This window comes from Saccopteryx bilineata, chromosome 3 (assembly GCF_036850765.1).
Source record: "Saccopteryx bilineata isolate mSacBil1 chromosome 3, mSacBil1_pri_phased_curated, whole genome shotgun sequence".
Classification (NCBI taxonomy): Eukaryota; Metazoa; Chordata; class Mammalia; order Chiroptera; family Emballonuridae; genus Saccopteryx; species Saccopteryx bilineata.
The window spans coordinates 196,320,754-196,338,677 of record NC_089492.1 but is presented as its reverse complement, the minus strand read 5'-3'; the positions used below and the strand labels follow the sequence as shown (position 1 = coordinate 196,338,677).

The 17,924-nt window shown below is 42.8% G+C and overlaps 1 protein-coding gene and 1 non-coding gene across 5 annotated transcripts in view; both read left to right on the top strand.

The window, feature by feature from the left end:
* NQO2 (N-ribosyldihydronicotinamide:quinone dehydrogenase 2) overlaps window positions 1-17,485 on the top strand; it is a 30,404-nt gene extending 12,919 nt beyond the window's left edge. For 3 of the 4 annotated variants that reach the window (XM_066268512.1, XM_066268511.1, XM_066268509.1), the window contains 3 exons: window positions 712-813; window positions 2,830-3,030; window positions 5,958-7,793. In XM_066268512.1, coding sequence (XP_066124609.1) covers window positions 712-813; window positions 2,830-3,006 — 279 coding nt within the window. In that variant the 3' untranslated portion in view covers window positions 3,007-3,030; window positions 5,958-7,793. Of the gene's footprint in view, window positions 1-711; window positions 814-2,829; window positions 3,031-5,957; window positions 7,794-17,348 lie in introns of those variants that run through there. The other variant, XM_066268510.1, reaches the window with a different exon arrangement.
* Window positions 2,313-2,488, top strand: LOC136332835 (small nucleolar RNA SNORA23). Its single transcript, XR_010730967.1, has one exon. It is a non-coding gene; the product is annotated as a small nucleolar RNA SNORA23 (small nucleolar RNA).
* Window positions 17,486-17,924: the final 439 nt, after the last annotated feature.

Sequence of the window (17,924 nt, the reverse complement as noted above, 5' to 3'; positions counted from 1 at the left end):
CTACTATTTGCTGAGTGTTGCCATGGACCACACTGCCTCCTGCGGGATCACCCACTGTCACTGTCACCGGGGCCCACTGTCTACCAGAAGTCGGGGTAGAGCAGAGCTTGTGGTCACCAGCTATTTCCTCTGATTGCTCCCTCCCCTTCTCCAGTTTTTTTTTTTTTTTTTTTTTGTATTTTTCCGAAGCTGGAAACGGGGAAGTAGTCAGACAGACTCCCGCATGTGCCCGACAGGGATCCACCCAGCATGCCCACCAGGGGGCGTCGCTCTGCCGCAATCAGAGTCATTCTAGCGCCTGAGGCAGAGGCCACAGAGCCATCCTCAGCGCCCGGGGAAACTTTGCTCCAGTGGAGCCTTGGCTGTAGGAGGGGGAGGGAGAGACAGAGAGGAAGGAGAGGGGGAGGGGTGGAGAAGCAGATGGGCGCTTCTCCTGTGTGCCCTGGCCGAAAACCGAACCCGGGACTCCTGCACGCCAGGCTGACGCTCTACCACTGAGCCAACCGTCCAGGGCCCTTCTCCAGTTTTTAATGAAGACATCACCTATAGCTGGCCTTGCTGGGAATGGGAATGTTATATTTGTGACCCCCTAGAGGGCACAGACCACAGATTTTCCCCCTGGTCATTATAATGCTTGGTGCTGGAGTCACAGTATATTTATTTGTCTCGTCTTCTGGAGTTCCCATAAATATATTTGCTTTCCCTCTGCAGGATAAACTGGCCCTCCTTTCGATAACCACCGGGAGCACGGCCGAGATGTATACGAAAACTGGAGTCAGTGGGGATTTTAGATACCTCCTGTGGCCCCTCCAGGTAGCCATGGCCCCCCACTCCCTCCCCCACAGCTCCCAGGTGATTAGATACCTCCTGTGGCCCCTCCAGGTAGCCATGGCCCCCCACAGCTCCCAGGTGATTAGATACCTCCTGTGGCCCCTCCAGGTAGCCATGGCCCCCCTTCCCCTCCCCCACAGCTCCCAGGTGAAGCCTGAAACCCAAACCATTTGACTGCACGTGGATACAAGGTCATTAAAACATATTACCCTTTTTAATTTTTTACTAGCCGCACTATAGGGACAACATTTATTATAATGGGGGTCATGGGTATTGTTTGGGCAGAAGCTAAGCCACTTGTGGTTAGCTGGTCTGTTCCAGGATGAACAGCATTTCTACAGCCCCCTACAGGGCAAGTCTACAGAACCAGAAGGTGTACCTCCTCCCTAGAGCCCTCCTCCAGGCCTACTGGGCTCAGGGCTCAGGGCCCCCTGTTCCTGAAATGCCAGCTATTTCTCTGCGCACCTGGGCCATGGAGGGGGTGGAGGATGGCTGTCAGCAGAGAGGAAAGAAGTGAGCCAGGCCTGGCCAGCAGGTGTGGGCACACTGGGTCAGGCTACCACATCCTAGCACAGAATTCCAGGGAAACCCAGAAACCTATAGAGTTTAAGTTGTTCTGAAGGGATGTCTGTTGAGGAAGGGGGTAAACATAGATTTAGAAGTTTGTGAGCCCACTTTTAAAATGTGACAGTGATGTGTGGGCCTCTTGCCCTCCCACCGACTCCTGATAGGGCAGTTCTGGACAAGGATGTGGGTTTTCTGGGAAGGAATGCAGAGGAAGGAGAGTGATATTTCTAGGGGGGAAAGTGGTCTTCTTTGAAAGAAGGTGATACAGTGGTTCCATCTGGTGACGCTCTGCTGAAGAACATGTTAGATAACTGACAAGCCGGAACGTAACTGGTCTCTACATGCCATTAGCCCAGCTTAAGTTCTTGTTTTTTAAAAATCTGTATATTTTTTCAGTTTGCAAAAGTACATATTATAGAAAATGTGAGATTATAAAATATAAAAATGGAAAGTCAATCCTCTTAATTCCACCTTAAAAATAAAAAATAATCACTTAATAATTTCATGTGTTTTCTTATGACCCATATATATTCATATATATATATATACACACACACATATATTTTATTGTTTATTATGTTTATTTTTTACATAAATTGTATGCCATAAATGTTGCTTCAAACTTCATGTTTTTATTTAACACGCCTTTTTTATTGAATTTGTTAGGGTGACATTGGTTAATAAAATTATATAGGTTTCAGGGGTACAAGTCTACAATATATCATCTGTATATTGTACTGTGAGTTCACTACCCCAAGTCAAGTGCACATATCTTGAACAACCTTCCATGGTTGCACATTATAGCTATCTCATTCTAGAATAATCAATCATATGAATGTACCATAACCTGCCTAATCAATCGAAATTATAAAGTTTAGTGTCTGAATCAGTAGCAAAATCACAGATTAATGGCCCATGTAATGTTTGCATAGTTTTCATCTGTGTCTAATAGCAGTGTCTGTAATTTGCATTCAGACCTTGCTATCCACAAACATGCAGCTGAAGAGTAAGTTGGGATGGTAGTAATGATCTAATAATGTCTTATTGGACATAATTTACCACTGGCCAGCCTCAAAATTCCCACACACAGAACTTTGGAAATAGATAAGACTATATAACATGGGGAATTTAATGTAAGATATCTATAGTAACTCACTGCGTTAAAAAAAAAAAAAAAAGACCATGGATTCATCTCAATGATCAGAATAGAAAGGGGAACTTCCAGTTACCAGAGTTCTCCACCTCCCCAGTAAAGGCCAGCATCTTAAGGGTATAGGACACTTCAGCTGCGTTCAGTTACCCAGTAGCATGAAAGTTATTCAGTTTTTTTTTAAAGTTTTATTTCATACCATCACCCCTTTAATTATTTAACTGAATGATATGTAAAGAGTGTGGCTTCTGATAAATTCTTTTCTTTCTTTGTGGCTGTAGCATGGTACATTGCACTTCTGTGGATTTAAAGTCCTTGACCCTCAGATCAGTTTTGCTCCTGAGTTTGCATCAGAAGAAGAAAGAAAGGGGATGGTGGTATCTTGGGCCCAGAGGCTGAAAAACATCTGGAAGGAAGAGCCCATTCCCTGTACACCGCCATGGTACTTTGGGCAATAAACCTTTGTGTCATGTACACAGCAGGTGAGCAACATACTAAGAAATGCAAGCACATGCAAAAGGAAGATGATGCTAAATAAATTTAAATTACAGCAAAGTTCACTGGATCTGTTTAATGATGTTCATGAATGAGTGTCTTTGGGGTTTTACACAGTCAGAACCAAAACTTCAGTCTTCATCAGCTGGTTGTATTGAATTCTATTCTAATATCATTATTCACCAAGGCTTTCTTTTCTTTTCTAATATCTTCATCTACTCTACTGTTGATTCCCTGTAAATTGTTCTTCATTTCAATTAAGTGTATCCTTCATTTCTGACTGGTCCTTTTTTGTACTGTTGTGGTTTTCACTAAGATTACTGAGAATCCTTATAACCAGTGTTCTGAACTCTGTGTCTAGTAGATTGTCTCCATTTTGTTTAGTTCTTTTTCTGTAGTTTTGTTCTTTCATTTGGAACATGTTTGTGTCCACATTTTGGCAGCCTCCCGTGTTTGTTTCTATGTATAGAAAGAGTTGCTGTATCTCCCAGGCTTGGTAGAGTGGCCTAATGTAGTAGGTGTTCTGTAGGGTCCAGTGGCACAGCCTTCCCAATTACCAGAGCTGGACACTCAAGGTGCACCTCCGGTATAGGCTACATACACCCCCCTCTTGTCATTTAACCGTGACTGCTGTTGATATGTCCATGGGAGGATTTACCTCCAGCTGATCGGCTGCAAGGGATGGCTATGACAACCTACCACTGACCTCTGGCTACTGTGAAAGACCAGCTGTGCAGGGGCCCACCCCACAGAGCAGGTCTTATTGCAGTGGGGTTCTTGGTGCCTACTGAGTCCACCCCTTGTGTGTGTCACTGTGAAAGTGGTTGGGTGGTGATGTTTTGACATGATGTGACATTGACTCTGGGGCTTCCCAGGAGGTGCAGGCCAAGGTCAGCCATCACCTTTGTTCTGCTCAGGGCCACCCAGCATGAGCTACAAAGTGATCTGCAGATGGCTGCTACTTGTGCCAGGCTTGGAAGTGCCCAAGTGAGTCCAAGTTGTGAACCAAGGTCAGCTGCTGCTAGTGCTGGGCCTGAGGCCACTTAGTGAGAGGTTTGAGTCACACTGAGGCCATATGCTGGCTTGTTTGAGAGCTTTTAGGAAAATCTGAAGCATGAGGCTCAAGCAGTCATTCATGTAGAAAAGCCACTACTGACAGCTCAGGTGGACCCAAAAGTTGGGTGGACCAGGGACTCAGGGAATCACCAGGGCAGGGCAAATAGTGTGAACCAGGTGAATGGAGACTCAGATATAGCATCTGCCTGCTTGCTCTGTGGTGGGTTGGCTCATCAGAGAAACAATGGCCTCTGCCAATACTGTTATCTGAAAGAAAGCTGCCCCCCTCCCAGCTCTCAAGATGATGCCAGACAATTCAGTTCCTCCCTGTATGGCTCTGGTGCCTTCAGGCTGCTGCTGCTCCAGTGCTGAAGCTCAGAGGGAGAGTTAGAGTAAGTCCATGAAAGGGCCCTTTACGAAGAACTGCCTGGGACTGCTCTTTGTATCCCTCAGCCTCTGTTGCTGCTGGTTTTTACAGCTGGAACTTATTATGGAGAGTTCTTTTCCTGGCTCTTGAACCCTGGGATGGGAGGCCTCGTGTGGGGTTGGGACCTCTTTGCACCTCAAGGGGAATCTCTGGAACCAAGATATAACTCCCAGTTTTAAACCATCACATGTGGATGTGGAACGAGCTCATTCTGAATCTCTACCCCTCCTACAAATTTCAGTGTGGCTTCTTGAATTCCCTAATTGCTGGACTTTCATTGAGCCAGATTCCAGGTGGTTCTGAATGATGGTTGTTCTGTAGTTTAGTTGTAATTTTGATGTGGTTATGAGAGGAGGCGATAGCAGCACTTAGCTATGCCACCATTTTGACTGGAAGTCCTCAAGACACTCTTGAGGTTTTTCATGCTCTTAGGACATGTCCAGAGTCCTTGATCAGATCTCTGGTGCAGCATATGACCCTATCTCCCATCCGGGCTCTAGTTGCTCTGTGTCTACATTCCAGCCATACCGGATTTCTTCCCACTCCTGCCAAGGACCCACCTCCATACTGGTGCAGGGTCTCCTACACTGCTCCCTTTGGGCCCATTGCATCAACCTTTAAATCAGTGTTTCCCAACGTGGGGCCCACGCCCCACAGGGGGGCAATTCGATAGTTAAGGGGGGCAATTTGAAAATGGACTCAACTCGACTTTAACTCTTTCGCCCCGGGCCATTTAAATGCAATGCTAGATATCGGTGCCAAATTTAACAAAAAATGCAATTCTTAAATAATTGCGGTAAATAATTATTAAGTATAATTTCGTTTGACGAGACCAAAATATCAACTGGGTGTTTGGCGTCGTCAAGTAAACTTCATCCTGGGTTCACTGCGGAGTGTGCCGTCTGCTGTGGGGAACCCCAGACGTTTTAAAAACTCGCTAAACAACGCAGTTATTCTCACCTAATTTGCCCATCGCAACTTCTGTAGTGTTTCACATCATTCAGTTGGTGTTAATTTGAAATAAGTGTCAGTCAAAACTGTTGTAAAAGCTCGTTGATTTAATAAATATACATATATATATTGCATAGATATAATTGGTAAGTATTTGATTTTATTTTTATCAATATTAAACTCTTTATTAAGTACTTCTTGCATCGGGGCTAGAAAGCACTAATATTTCATAAATATTACTGGGGCTATAATAGTGCATGCACGACAGTTTTAATTTTAGAAGCATAACTTTCCAGAAAATTTTATCAAGTGGAAAAAATATAGATACCTTTTGATTTGCGGTGGTAGTGTAGTAAATGTGTTATATACATTTAAATAAATATGAATTTTTAGTATACGTTTACTCTATGTCACATTGAATATATTTTAACACATATTTTAATATTAGTTTTTAATTGATTTTATTTTTATTTCTTATAGCCCATAGTAAAATGAGTGGTGCAAGCAAGAAAAAAACTCGTCAATATTTGGAGGAATATTTAAAATTTGGGTTCATACCCGCTATTCACGATGAGCGGATTCCTTTTTGTCTTTTATGCCAGCAATGCTTGACCAACGAATCAATGAAATGAGGTCATCTTGAGGCATATTTGAAGGCGAAACATAGTGCTCATATTAATTCAGGTTTGAGTTACTTTAAAACTTTAAAGAAAAATTTTGAAAAAAGAACAACGTTAAAGTCTCTATTTACTGCTCATACTTCAACTAATAATCGTGTTCTTGAGGCTAGTTATCAAATTTCTTTATTCATCGCTAAAACTGGAGAAAATCACACTATAGGAAAGAATTTAATAAAACCATCAATATCAGCATTTCTTAAAATGGTTCTTGAAAAAGATGACAAAGATGTAAAAGCTATGCCACTCAGTAACAATTCTGTTAGCAGAATAGACAAAATGAGTGAGGATATTGAAAAATAACTTATTGAAAAGCTGAAAACAAGAAAATTCTCCTTGCAAATGGATGAATCAACTTTGAGAGACAGTGAGGTAGTATTGATAACTTACGTAAGATATATTGATAAAGGACATTTTGCTGAAGAAATGTTGTTCTGTAAAAGATTAGAAAGCACCACTACCTCCAAAGATATATATAATAAGCTAAAAAACTACTTAGATGTCAATGATATACCAATGAAAAATATAACATCTTGTGCTGCAGATGGTGCTCCTAATATGATGGGCAAGAAAAATGGCTGCTTAAAATTGATGAAAGATGTGAATCCAGAAATGATTCTTGTGCATTGTGTTATTCATAGGGAAAACTTGGTAGCTAAAAACATCTCGCCTGTTCTGAATGAAGTATTACATACAGTAATAAAGTGTGTTAATGCTATTAAAGCTAGTGCCAAATGTGAGTGTCTTTTCAAGCTATTTTGTGAAGAACAAAATGAAGACCATGTGAGACTTTTACTTCATACTGAAGTAAGATGGCTATCTAAAGGAAACTGTTTGAAAAAATTTATGGAACTGTTTGATACTCTTAGTGATTTTTTAAGCGACAAACCTGAAATGAAGTATCTGTTAACAATAGATGGTAAAGCATTTGTGAGTTATTTAGCCGATATCTTTGAAAAACTAAATATATTAAATAAGCAATTTCAAGGAACAAATAAAACTCTTGTCGATGCAAAAGCAAAGATATTTGGCTTCATTACCAATATTGAGTTATGTCAGAAACATATTAACAACAAAAACTTTAAACAGTTTCATTGGCTCCAAAAATGTGAAGTAACTGATACTGCTTTACTTGTTATTGTCAATCATTTGAATATTCTATCGGCTGATTTAAAAGAAAGATTTTCTGATTTAAAACAAATTGATTTCCCAACATGGATGATGCAGCCAATGTTAGTGGATTTGTCTGATATATCAAATATGCAGTATCAAGAAGAACTCGCAGAATTGCAAAATGATGAGTCAGTTAAAGCTTTATTTAATATCAAAGGAGCGATGGCATGGCTTTGTGAGGAAACAGAAGTCAAATACCCAAATTCAACCAAATGTGCAAGAAAACTATTGCTACCATTTCCATCTTCATTTTTAGCTGAATGTGGATTTAGTGCTGTAAATGATTTACTGGTAAAAAAAGAAATTGGCTGGATATAACACAATGTGGAGACTTGAGACTAAAGCTAACCAAATTGGAACCTAATATAAAATCTCTGTGCAGCAAGCATCAAGCGCAAGGATCACACTAAATTAAAATAATAAATTAATATAGAAAAGTCTGTATTAAAATTATTTGGAATTTAAATTTCTTGTTTTTCATTATATGTTTCGAAATTTTACTTACTGTGTTGTTAACAATTTCATAGTGATTTCTTCCTAGAACCTATCATTTATGTTTATTAAGTGAACAAATCAATTTTTTAATGTTAAAAATTATGTATGTTACATAGGGGGGACATAAAAATTTTAGAAAGGTTAAGGTGGGGCATGGCACAAAAAAGGTTGGGAAACACTGCTTTAAATGATACTTTCACTGTCACTTGAAGCCAGCCCTCCACAATCTCTTGGAAGGAGTTGGATACCCTATTCTGTGCTCTGCATTTCTTTTTTCTTTTTTTTTCTTTTTTTTACAGGGACAGAAAGAGAGATAGATAGGGACAGACAGGAACGGAGAGAGAGAAGCATCAATTATCAGTTTTTCGTTGTGACACCTTAGCTGTTCATTGATTGCTTCCTCACATATGCCTTGACCGTGGCCTTCAGCAGACCGAGTAACCCCTTGCTCGAGTCAGCTACTTGGGCTCAAGCTGGTGAGCTTTGCTCAAACCAGATGAGCCCGTGCTCAAGCTGGCAACCTTGGGGCTTCGAACCTGGGTCCTCTGCATCCCAGTCCGATGCTCTATCCACTGCGCCACTGCCTGGTCAGGCTCTCCTGTCTCTTAAAACATCTCTGTGGCATTTTATTTATATAAGAAACACCTAGGGTCATCCTCATTGTCTGTGTTTCAAGCACTAGGACCATCTGGTTATAGTCTGTCTCTTTCACTCGACTTTGTAAAAGCAGAAATGGACCAGTCTTGTCCAGTTGTCTCTGCTTGGGCAATGCTCCCTGAATCTTTGTTGGAAGAGTGAGGTCTGCATCATTCCATACCCAGCTCAGCCCTTCTCCTGGATTTTGGCAGCAGTTTGGCTCTCGGCGAGGCTGCAGCATCACCGTGCATGAGGATGCATCCTTGTGAGCACCCGGTGGAAAGATAGCATAGCCATCTGATTGAGTAGGTCTTATTGGACACTTCCTGGTTTCTCTACTTCCTTGCTTGCAGAACCCTAACCCTGGCTCTTGATTGGAGATTGTACTTTGGAGAGGACAGGAAGATACCAGCTACGCTGAGAAATTCCCTGGACAACTGTCTTCCTTCTTTTCACTGGTGACTAAAGATGCCTTCAGGTAGCATGAACTCACTGTGTTCTCCCTTGCACTCAGTGGAGGACAGCCACAGTGAGTGTGGCAGGTGAAAACAGACCAGCGCCAGGCTGTAGAGCTCCTGCTGTGGTCCTTGTGGAGCTGCTGGACCTCAGAACCCTTTGAGTGAGGAAGCAGGTGCCACACTGTATGGTCTGTGAAGTCACCAATTCTACATGTCAGAGGGGTGCATTCTGTAGCCAGCCAGGTGACGCTACCCATTCCTGAGTGGGGTGAGAAGATTGACAGATTCCAGGGAAGATTCCTCACTGCTCTTCCAATTTTCCAAAGTCCCATCACCCTGAGATAGCTTGGCTTTGAATATGCCATGAATATTAACTCTTCCTTCCAAGCAAAGTTAGCACTTCGATGGCTGGGACCATAGTTCCCATTGCACCTAGCACCTTCTTATTGATACATGGAATGCTGATTTTTAAAATCTCAGTGCTTAATACTTAAAATGAAATTATATTCAGCATCAGCAGGGCAGTGGGAATTGCTGTTAAAATAAAAAAGCTGCAGCCACATTGATTTTCTTAGAAGCACAGGGCCTTTTAGGATTCAGAAAATCCTCTCTGGCTATGCAGTTAGGTCCTAGAGCCTCGTGGGGGTGAAGGTTGGTAGAAAGCAAAGAGAGAAGAAAGAGCCTTATGTTGCTCAGTGTAAAAGTGTCAGGAATTTCAAGAGTAATCTCTGGCAGCTCTAGAGTGTGAGAGAAGACGACGGGCACAGGTTTCAGGAGGGAGTTCATGAGCCCCAGAAACAGTGGCAAGCCGGGGATGTAGGGCCAAGATGGCATCTGAGCAGTTCAGCGGTGGGACTGTCTAGGAACCATGGGATAGCCCAGATGACTCCAGACAGCCTTCACCTGCTGGATATGTGCACCAGATATTTTGTTTTGCCCTTACTTAAAGGAAAATGTTGCTCCAGACAAGACTAAATAATGTGAGATCACTTAAATTGTACCCTCACGGGGCATTTTGCTGTGACATTATTAACTGGCTCAGTACTGCTGAGAGCTATCTGTCAAGAGATAGCAAGAGCTATAAACCCAGTTGGACCTTTGGCCAGGCAATGCCACTTACAGGAATGTATTCTAAAGAAATACATAGAAGTAAAAGCACTTTTCTAAATTAAATGTTTGTTTTCTTAGCAATGCTAGTTATAATAATAGCTAACATGTATTGGATGCTTAATATGTTCCAGAGGCTGATATAAATCCTTCACATGTACCATTAGCTCATTTAATCCTCATAATACCCCTATGAGCAAGTACTATTGCTGACCTCACCTTACAGATGAGGAAACTGAGGCAAAGTTAGGCTAAGGCATTTGCCCTATTGTCATAACTATAGAGAGTTGGATGTGGGATTTGAACCCAGAGTATCTGATTCCTCTTTGGAAGCAACCTAAGTGCCTGTGATCAGGGTAATGACAAAGACTGCCATGGCCATCCACTGGGCTGTTACAATGGAAGTGTTATGAAGTTATCTGTGTGTGTTCCACATCAATTCCCATGTCTTCTAATGTAAACACCCTGATGTTCCTTTGGGAATCATGCCTTTTGTCAACCCATGTGGCTTTCATAAGAGTGATACCTCCTTTGTATCAAGGAGTGGCACCCGACAGCCTTGAACAATCAACGTACAATGCCCCAGAAAATTCAAGCCAGGCAATGAGATTAAACTCAGGAATTCACTCATCTACTGGCAAAGGGAGACTTCCTGCTTCTGGACTCAAAGTTGTAACTATGTAAGTTGGTCAGAGGCCATGACAGAGGGAGTGTTAGCCTGAAAAGGAAGCCAGTGCTGAGGAGAGCTCATCTAGACTATATAAAGAGACAACTTCCTAATGATGGGTTTGTGAACACCTGGACCCATCCTTGCCTGAAGCTGAAGTTTTTTTTAGTTCTTCAGTCCTATTGCCATTTTTGCTCAAGTGGTTTTATACTAATTGAACAATCCTAAGTAATTCAATAAGCACAGTTTATGTCTACATGGAAATATGCAATAGCCCAGTGAAAACAAAACAAATGAATTTTGGAATCTGATTATGATATAAAAACATGCAATAAGGTATATAAAATTAGAACAAAATTTATAGTAATAGTGTCAGATTCTGTCAGCAAATGGGTTAGGTCTGTAGTGCCTAATGAACAAAGGAGGAGGAGCTGAAGAAGAGTCTGACACTGTGGAGGATTGAGGGAGGTAGCAGAAGGTGATACAGAGTCCCGAGTTTAATCCCAATTCTGCCAGTACCTGACTGAGAGCTCTTAAACATATCAACCCACTTGGTCCTCAGTTTCCCCATCTATAAAATACTGGCCTTCCATAGTTAGCTCACCTGATGTGCAGGATGTCCATTGGCCCTTAGTTTTGTCATGGGGTATCTTTTCCAGAAGCCCCTGAAACAGTCTGACACACTGTCTAGGATCCCAGTAGTCCTGGGGCTGATCCTGACTTGGGTCATATAGACTAGTATGTCTGATTTCTCTTTGCCTTTTACTATTTCTTTCTGTAAAGTGGATAGATGCAGTGAAATGTAAATTCATATAGTCCTCTCTTTCATTAAAATACTTTGAGGAAAGTTTACCAGGAATCACGTCACATGTCACTTGAACTCCTGAATCACTGATAGAAGGTCTGTATTTTGTGCTGATTTCTCCCAGTATGAGCTGGCAGTCTGTAAGCCTTTATTATTATCTTCACTTTTGCAGAGGGGTAAACTGAGACTTACTGAATTGAACTAACTTGACAAGAGTACCATCACTACAAATGGCAAAGCTGAGGCTCCAACCAAGGCAGCCTTTTCCAGAGTTCATGCTCAAAGCCACTCTGGTTAAGGAACGCTGTTGAGGGATCAGAGATTACTAGGTCAGGGCACACTGAACAGAGGTCTTTTTTTTTTTTTAATTAAGTGAGAGGCAGGGAGGCAGAGACAGATTCCCGCATGCCCCTTGACCAGGATCCATCTGACAAGCCCCTACCAGGTAATACTCTGCCTGGCTGGGCTCAGCTCTGTTGCTCAGCAACTGAGCAATTTTAGTGCCTGAGGCTGAGGCCATGGAGCCATCCTCAGCACCGGGGCCAACTTTGCTTGAATTAGTTGTGCTGTGGCTGCTGGGATGGGGGGGAGCAGGGGGAGAGGTGGAGAAGCAGATGTTAGCTTTTCTTGTGTGCCCTGACTGAGAATCAGACCCAGGACTTCCACACACTGGGCCAACACTACCACTGAGCCAACTGGCCAGGGGCAAACAGAGGTCATTTTAAAGAAATAACCCCCAAAGACCCTAATGAGGTCATAGTGGGAAAAGGAAGAATCTCAGCTGGATCTCTGACTTAACAAGGGCCTAACATTTTGAGGGTCAGGGATTCTGCTTGAGATTGAAAACCTCACTGAGACATTCATTCTGTGGCAGACAATATTCTGAAAAACCCTCTTTCAGCAAAACTTCCAGAGGCCGGATGAATGACAACAAACACACTTTTCATTGCACTGCTGAGATCATAAGAAACTGAAAAACACCCAAGTGTATCCCCAACCCAGTGGTTGGATTCAAATAATTTAACAACCAGTTATCTGCCCTAATGACTGTTTTAAATATAAAAAAAAAACGATATATCAAAAGGTAGTTTAGGCCCTGGCCAGTTGGCTCAGTGGTAGAGCATCGGGCCAGTGTGTGGAAATCCTGGGTTTGATTCCCAGCCAGGGCACACAGGAGAAGTGCCCATCTGCTTCTCCACCCCTCTCCTTTCTCTCTATCTCTCTCTTCCCCTCCCACAGCCAAGGCTCCATTGGAGCAAAGTTGGCCCAGGCGCTGAGGGTGGCTCCATTGCCTCTACCTCAGGCACTAGAATGGCTCCGGTTACAATGGAGCAATGCCCCAGATGGGCAGAGCATCACCCCCTGGTGGGCATGCCTGGTATATCTCTGTTGGGCATATATGAGAGTCTGTCTCCCTGCTTCTCACTTCAGGAAAAAAAAAGGTAGTTTATTATTTCATGTATTTAATACTTAAGAATAATAAAAGAGGTACACAAAAGTAGATTATAAGAGTTTTAAAATATTAATGAAAACATAAATAACACCTGACAAAAGACAGTAAAACTATTAAGATATTTCCAATGACAGCTTGTCACCCCCTGTTTTTTTTGGCACTTTTTATATGTTTGTTTACTGAAGTAACAAATGCAAGGGAACTGAAATGTGGTATTTAATCAAAAGTATAATGAGTTTTATGAGATGAATAAATATTACAAGCATAGTCCTGTTAAATTTTTTTCACCTATGGACAAAATGAACATTAATCACTACAGGTGCTTAGAATACAGTGTTGCACAGATGAACGTTAAAAAAGAATATGGAATATAAATTTGTGATTTCCACATTGGGTGGTTGCCCAGGCACCCACCTTAGAGAGAACCCTGATTGTAAGTGCCATTTTAACAACTGGTTCGCCAAACTCAACAAAAAAATTAGGTACTGGTTCTGCCAAACTGGTGCGAATCAGGAATCCCACTACTGTATTTCCTCATATTTAATGGTAACTTGCTGGATTTCTTGTGGCTGGTAATTTTTCTCTTTTTGTGGTTTGAATGTTTGGTTTCACTCTCTACTGCTTAATAGAATTTCTGCTGAGAAGTCTGATGATAACATAATGCTACTTTCTTCTTTTCCCTGGCTGCCTTGAGAATTCTTTCTCTGTCATTAATTTCACAGTGTTTTTTTTTAATTCAGTGAGAGGAGGGGAGGCACAGACTCCTGCATGCACCCCAACCAGGATCCACCCAGCAAGCCCATTTGGGGCAATGCTCTGCCCATATGGGGCGTTGTTCCGTTGCTCAGTAACCAAGCTCTTCTTAGCACCCGAGGCAGAACCCATGGAGCCATCCTCAGCGTCCAGGGCCAACTCGCTCCAATCAAGCCATGGCTGCAGGAGAGGAAGAGAGAGAAAAAGAGAGAGAAGTGAGAGGGGGAGGGGTGGAGAAGCAGATGGTCACTTTTCCTGTGTATCCTGACCAGGAATCAGACCCAAGACATCCACATGCCAGGCCAGGCCAACACTCTACCACTGAGCCAACCTGCTGGGACCAGTTTTAGACAGTTTTAATACAATGTGCCATGGAGAAAGCCTCTTTGAATTGAGGTAACTAGGTGTTCTGTTTGCATCTTGGATTCGAGGATCTAGCTCTTTCCATAGCTTTGGGTAGTTCTTATCAATTACTTATTTGACTAGGCTCTAAGTTTTCTTCTCCCTCTCTTCTTCTAGTCTGTATTTTACTGCTCTTTCTGGTAAAAGTCAGATAGTTCTTACAGTTTTCTCAAAAAAAAAAAATTTTTTTTTATATTTTTCCGAAGCTGGAAACGGGGAGGCAGTCAGGCAGACTCCCGCATGCGCCCGACTGGGATCCACCCAGCATGCCCACCAGGAGGCGATGCTCTGCCCATCTTGGGGCGTCGCTCTGCCGCAATCAGAGCCATTCTAGCGCCTGAGGCAGAGGCCACAGAGCCATCCTCAGCGCCCGAGCAAACTTTGCTCCAATGGAGCCTTGGCTGCAGGAGGGGAAGAGAGAGACAGAGAGGAGAGGGGGAGGGGTGGAGAAGCAGGTGGGTGCTTCTCCTGTGTGCCCTAGCTGGGAATCGAACCCGGGACTTCCGCATGCCAGGCCGACGCTCTACCACTGAGCCAACCGGCCAGGGCCTCAATTTTTTTTAATGCTCAAATCTCTCTCTTCTTTCCTCTGCATCATTTCTTGATTTCTATCTTAAATACCACTAATTCATTCCTTTCCCACATCTAGTTAGCTCTACTTCCTGTACTCACTACTTCATTCTTGATCATTTTTATTGAGTTCCTAATCTCTAGAATTTGTTTCTTTGTTATTTATGTTTCCATCTCTTTGGGAAGCTACTCATTTTGCTTATTGATTTTTCTGAGTGTATTAAATTGCCTGTCTGTATTTTCTCGCATCTCATGGAGTATTTTCAGAACTGCAATCTCGAATTCCCTGTCATTTATATCATATTTTCATGTATTTAAGTATGTTTTCTGGAGATTTCTTTTATGTTCTGGAGATTTCTTTTTTTTCTCTACTTTTAAGTAGAGAAGGGGAGATAGACAGCCTCCTACATGCACCCTGACAAGGATCCACCCAGCAACCCCCAACAAGGGCCAATGATCGAATCAATGGAACTATCCTTTGCAAATGTGGCCAATGCTTGAACCAACTGAGTTACCCTCAGCAGCCAGGGGCAATGCTCAAACCAGTCGAGCCATGGGTTGTGAGAGGGGGAAGGAAAAAAGGGGAAAGGGAACGGTCACTTTTCATGTGTGCCGTGACTGGGGATAGAATCTGGGACATCCATACACTGCGCTGATGCTGTACCCACTCTGGAGATTTATTTTCTTTCTGAGCTGCCTCGCTAGATTGGTTATGCATTTATGCATGGTATTTGATGGATTCCTTCTGTCTATGCATCTATGTATGTCATTTCTCTAGCACAGGGGTTGGGAACCTTTTTGGCTGAGAGAGCCATGAATGCCACATATTTTAAAATGTAATTCCGTGAGAGCCATACAATATATTTATCACTAAATACAAGTAAATATGTGCATTTTATGTAAGACCAACACTTTTAAAGTACAATGTCTCTGAATTCTTTTTAATAACGTAGTTATGCTGTTGCTAACCAATGATGAATAAAATACTTCCTACCAGTAATGTGATTACTGGTGCTGCATAGTTTTGCTGATGGCTTTGTAGTCTGGTTGATACATGGTGAGGTTAAGCTTCATGCAGGCGTTGAGACTTCCATCTGTTAAACGTGATTGTAGGTTGGTCTTAATGTTCTTTAGATGTGAGAAAGACTGTTCACATGCATACACAGAGCCAAACATTGTCAGTACAGCAATAATCATATGCTGCAGTGTATGGTATGTGACGGGAAGCGTGTTCCAAGTTTTGACAATCAGCTGGTCCGTGGGTTGAAGTTTTTTCATTTCTCCCCACTTGTGTTTGCTCTCCAACTCTGCTTGCTGTCGTGCAGTCTTCCCAAGTCTTCATTCAGTGACTTAAACTTATTCATCCACATGTCTGAGGCCTTCAGGTCAGCAGCTTGTAGCTCAAAATCTCTGACGGAGACACCGGGGATGTAACTCAGGTTGGCGCTGTCCACTGCACACTTGTGTGGATGGGTGATTAACTTAAAAAGATGAGTGCGCTCATGAAATTCTCCAAAGCACGCTTTGAATGACTGCAGGAAATTAGATGTGAAGCCCGCTAGCTGCTGGAGATCAAGATGTTGAGCAGGGTCACTTGCTGTGCATACATCTTTAAACTCTCCCAGTTTTTCAAAGTGTAGTAAATGACCTGTTTCAATGTCAGCAATGAAGAGTTCCAGCTTGTTTTCAAATGCAAACACTGCTTGTTGAAGGGATAAGTCTGTATTTCCAATGCCTTGCCTTTTCTCATTGAGCTGGTTCAGATGTTCAGTCATGTCCACGAAATAGAAATTCAGGAACCACTCAGTGTTAGCAAACTCAGGATGCTCGGCATTTTTCATTTCAAGAAAAGTACAGATTTTGCTCAGATAAGCCGCGAAACAGCTGAGCACCTTCCCTCTTGACAACCAATGCACATTGCTGTACAGAAGCAGACCAGGGTAATTATTCCCAATTTCATCCAGCAGTGTTTTAAACTGGCGATCATTTAAAAGCTCAGGCAACAATAAAGTTGACCACCCAAATGACCAGCGACATCATGTCACCAAGCTGCTCACCACACATCTAAGCACAAAGCGCCTCCTGATATAGGATGCAGTGAAAACTTAGGATGGGTCTCTTTTCATGTTCACGAAGAAGCGCTACAAATCCTCTGTTTTTCCCCACCATGCAAGGAGCACCATCAGTACACACTGAAATAAGTTTATCTATTGGTAGATTTCTTTCTTTCTTTTTTTTTTTGTGTGTATTTTTCTGAAGCTGGAAACAGGGAGGCCAGACAGACTCCCGCATGTGCCCGACCGGGATCCACCCAGCATGCCAACCAGGGGGCGATGCTCTGTCCATCTGGGGCATCGCTCTGTTGCGACCAGAGCCACTTTAGCACCTGAGGCAGAAGCCATAGAGCCATCCCCAGCGCCCGGGCCATCTTTGCTCCAATGGAGCCTTGGCTGTGGGAGGGAAAGAGAGAGACAGAGAGGAAGGAGAGGGGGAGTGGTGGAGAAGCAGATGGGCGCTTCTCCCGTGTGCTCTGACCGGGAATTGAACCCGGGACTTCACATGCCAGGCCGACGCTCTAATACTGAGCCAACTGGCCAAGGCTAGTAGATTTCTTTCTGTAGTGAACTAAGTGAAAGACTTGAATAAATCTTCCCCTCTTGTTGTCTCTTTCATAGGCAAAACAGCAAGACTTTCCTCACGCAGTGTATCACCGACAGCATACCTTGCAATCACGCTGAACTGGGATAAATGGCTTGCATCTGTTGACTCATCCAAAGCGAGAGAAAAGAATGGTGCTGCCTTTATGTCCTTCACTTGTGTTGCCTCAATTTGATTGCCATCATGATGGTACAATCGTGAACAGTTCTTGCCAACAGAGGCATGTCTTTTATTTGTTTGATTATCTTGTCTTTATCGGAAAAGTCATCAAAAAGTTCATTGGCAACATCAAGCATGAATGTTTTGGCATACTCCTCATCTGTGAATGGCTTTCCGTTTCTCACAATTGCTAAAGCACCAGAAAAGCTAGCTGAATTCCAGTCACCTTGTTGGGTCCTGCCGGGGTCCAGCCCCGGGGGGGATCCAGGGGTCCCACAGGAAGAGACGGCGTTGGCGAAATCGAGTGAGAGAGCCGAATTCTTTATTCTCTGGTTAGCATTTACTGCCAGGCATCTCCACTAAAATGCTAGTACAGCTTTTTTATACACACACACTAAGTTACAATCACATGGTATTTTGAATACATCATTGTT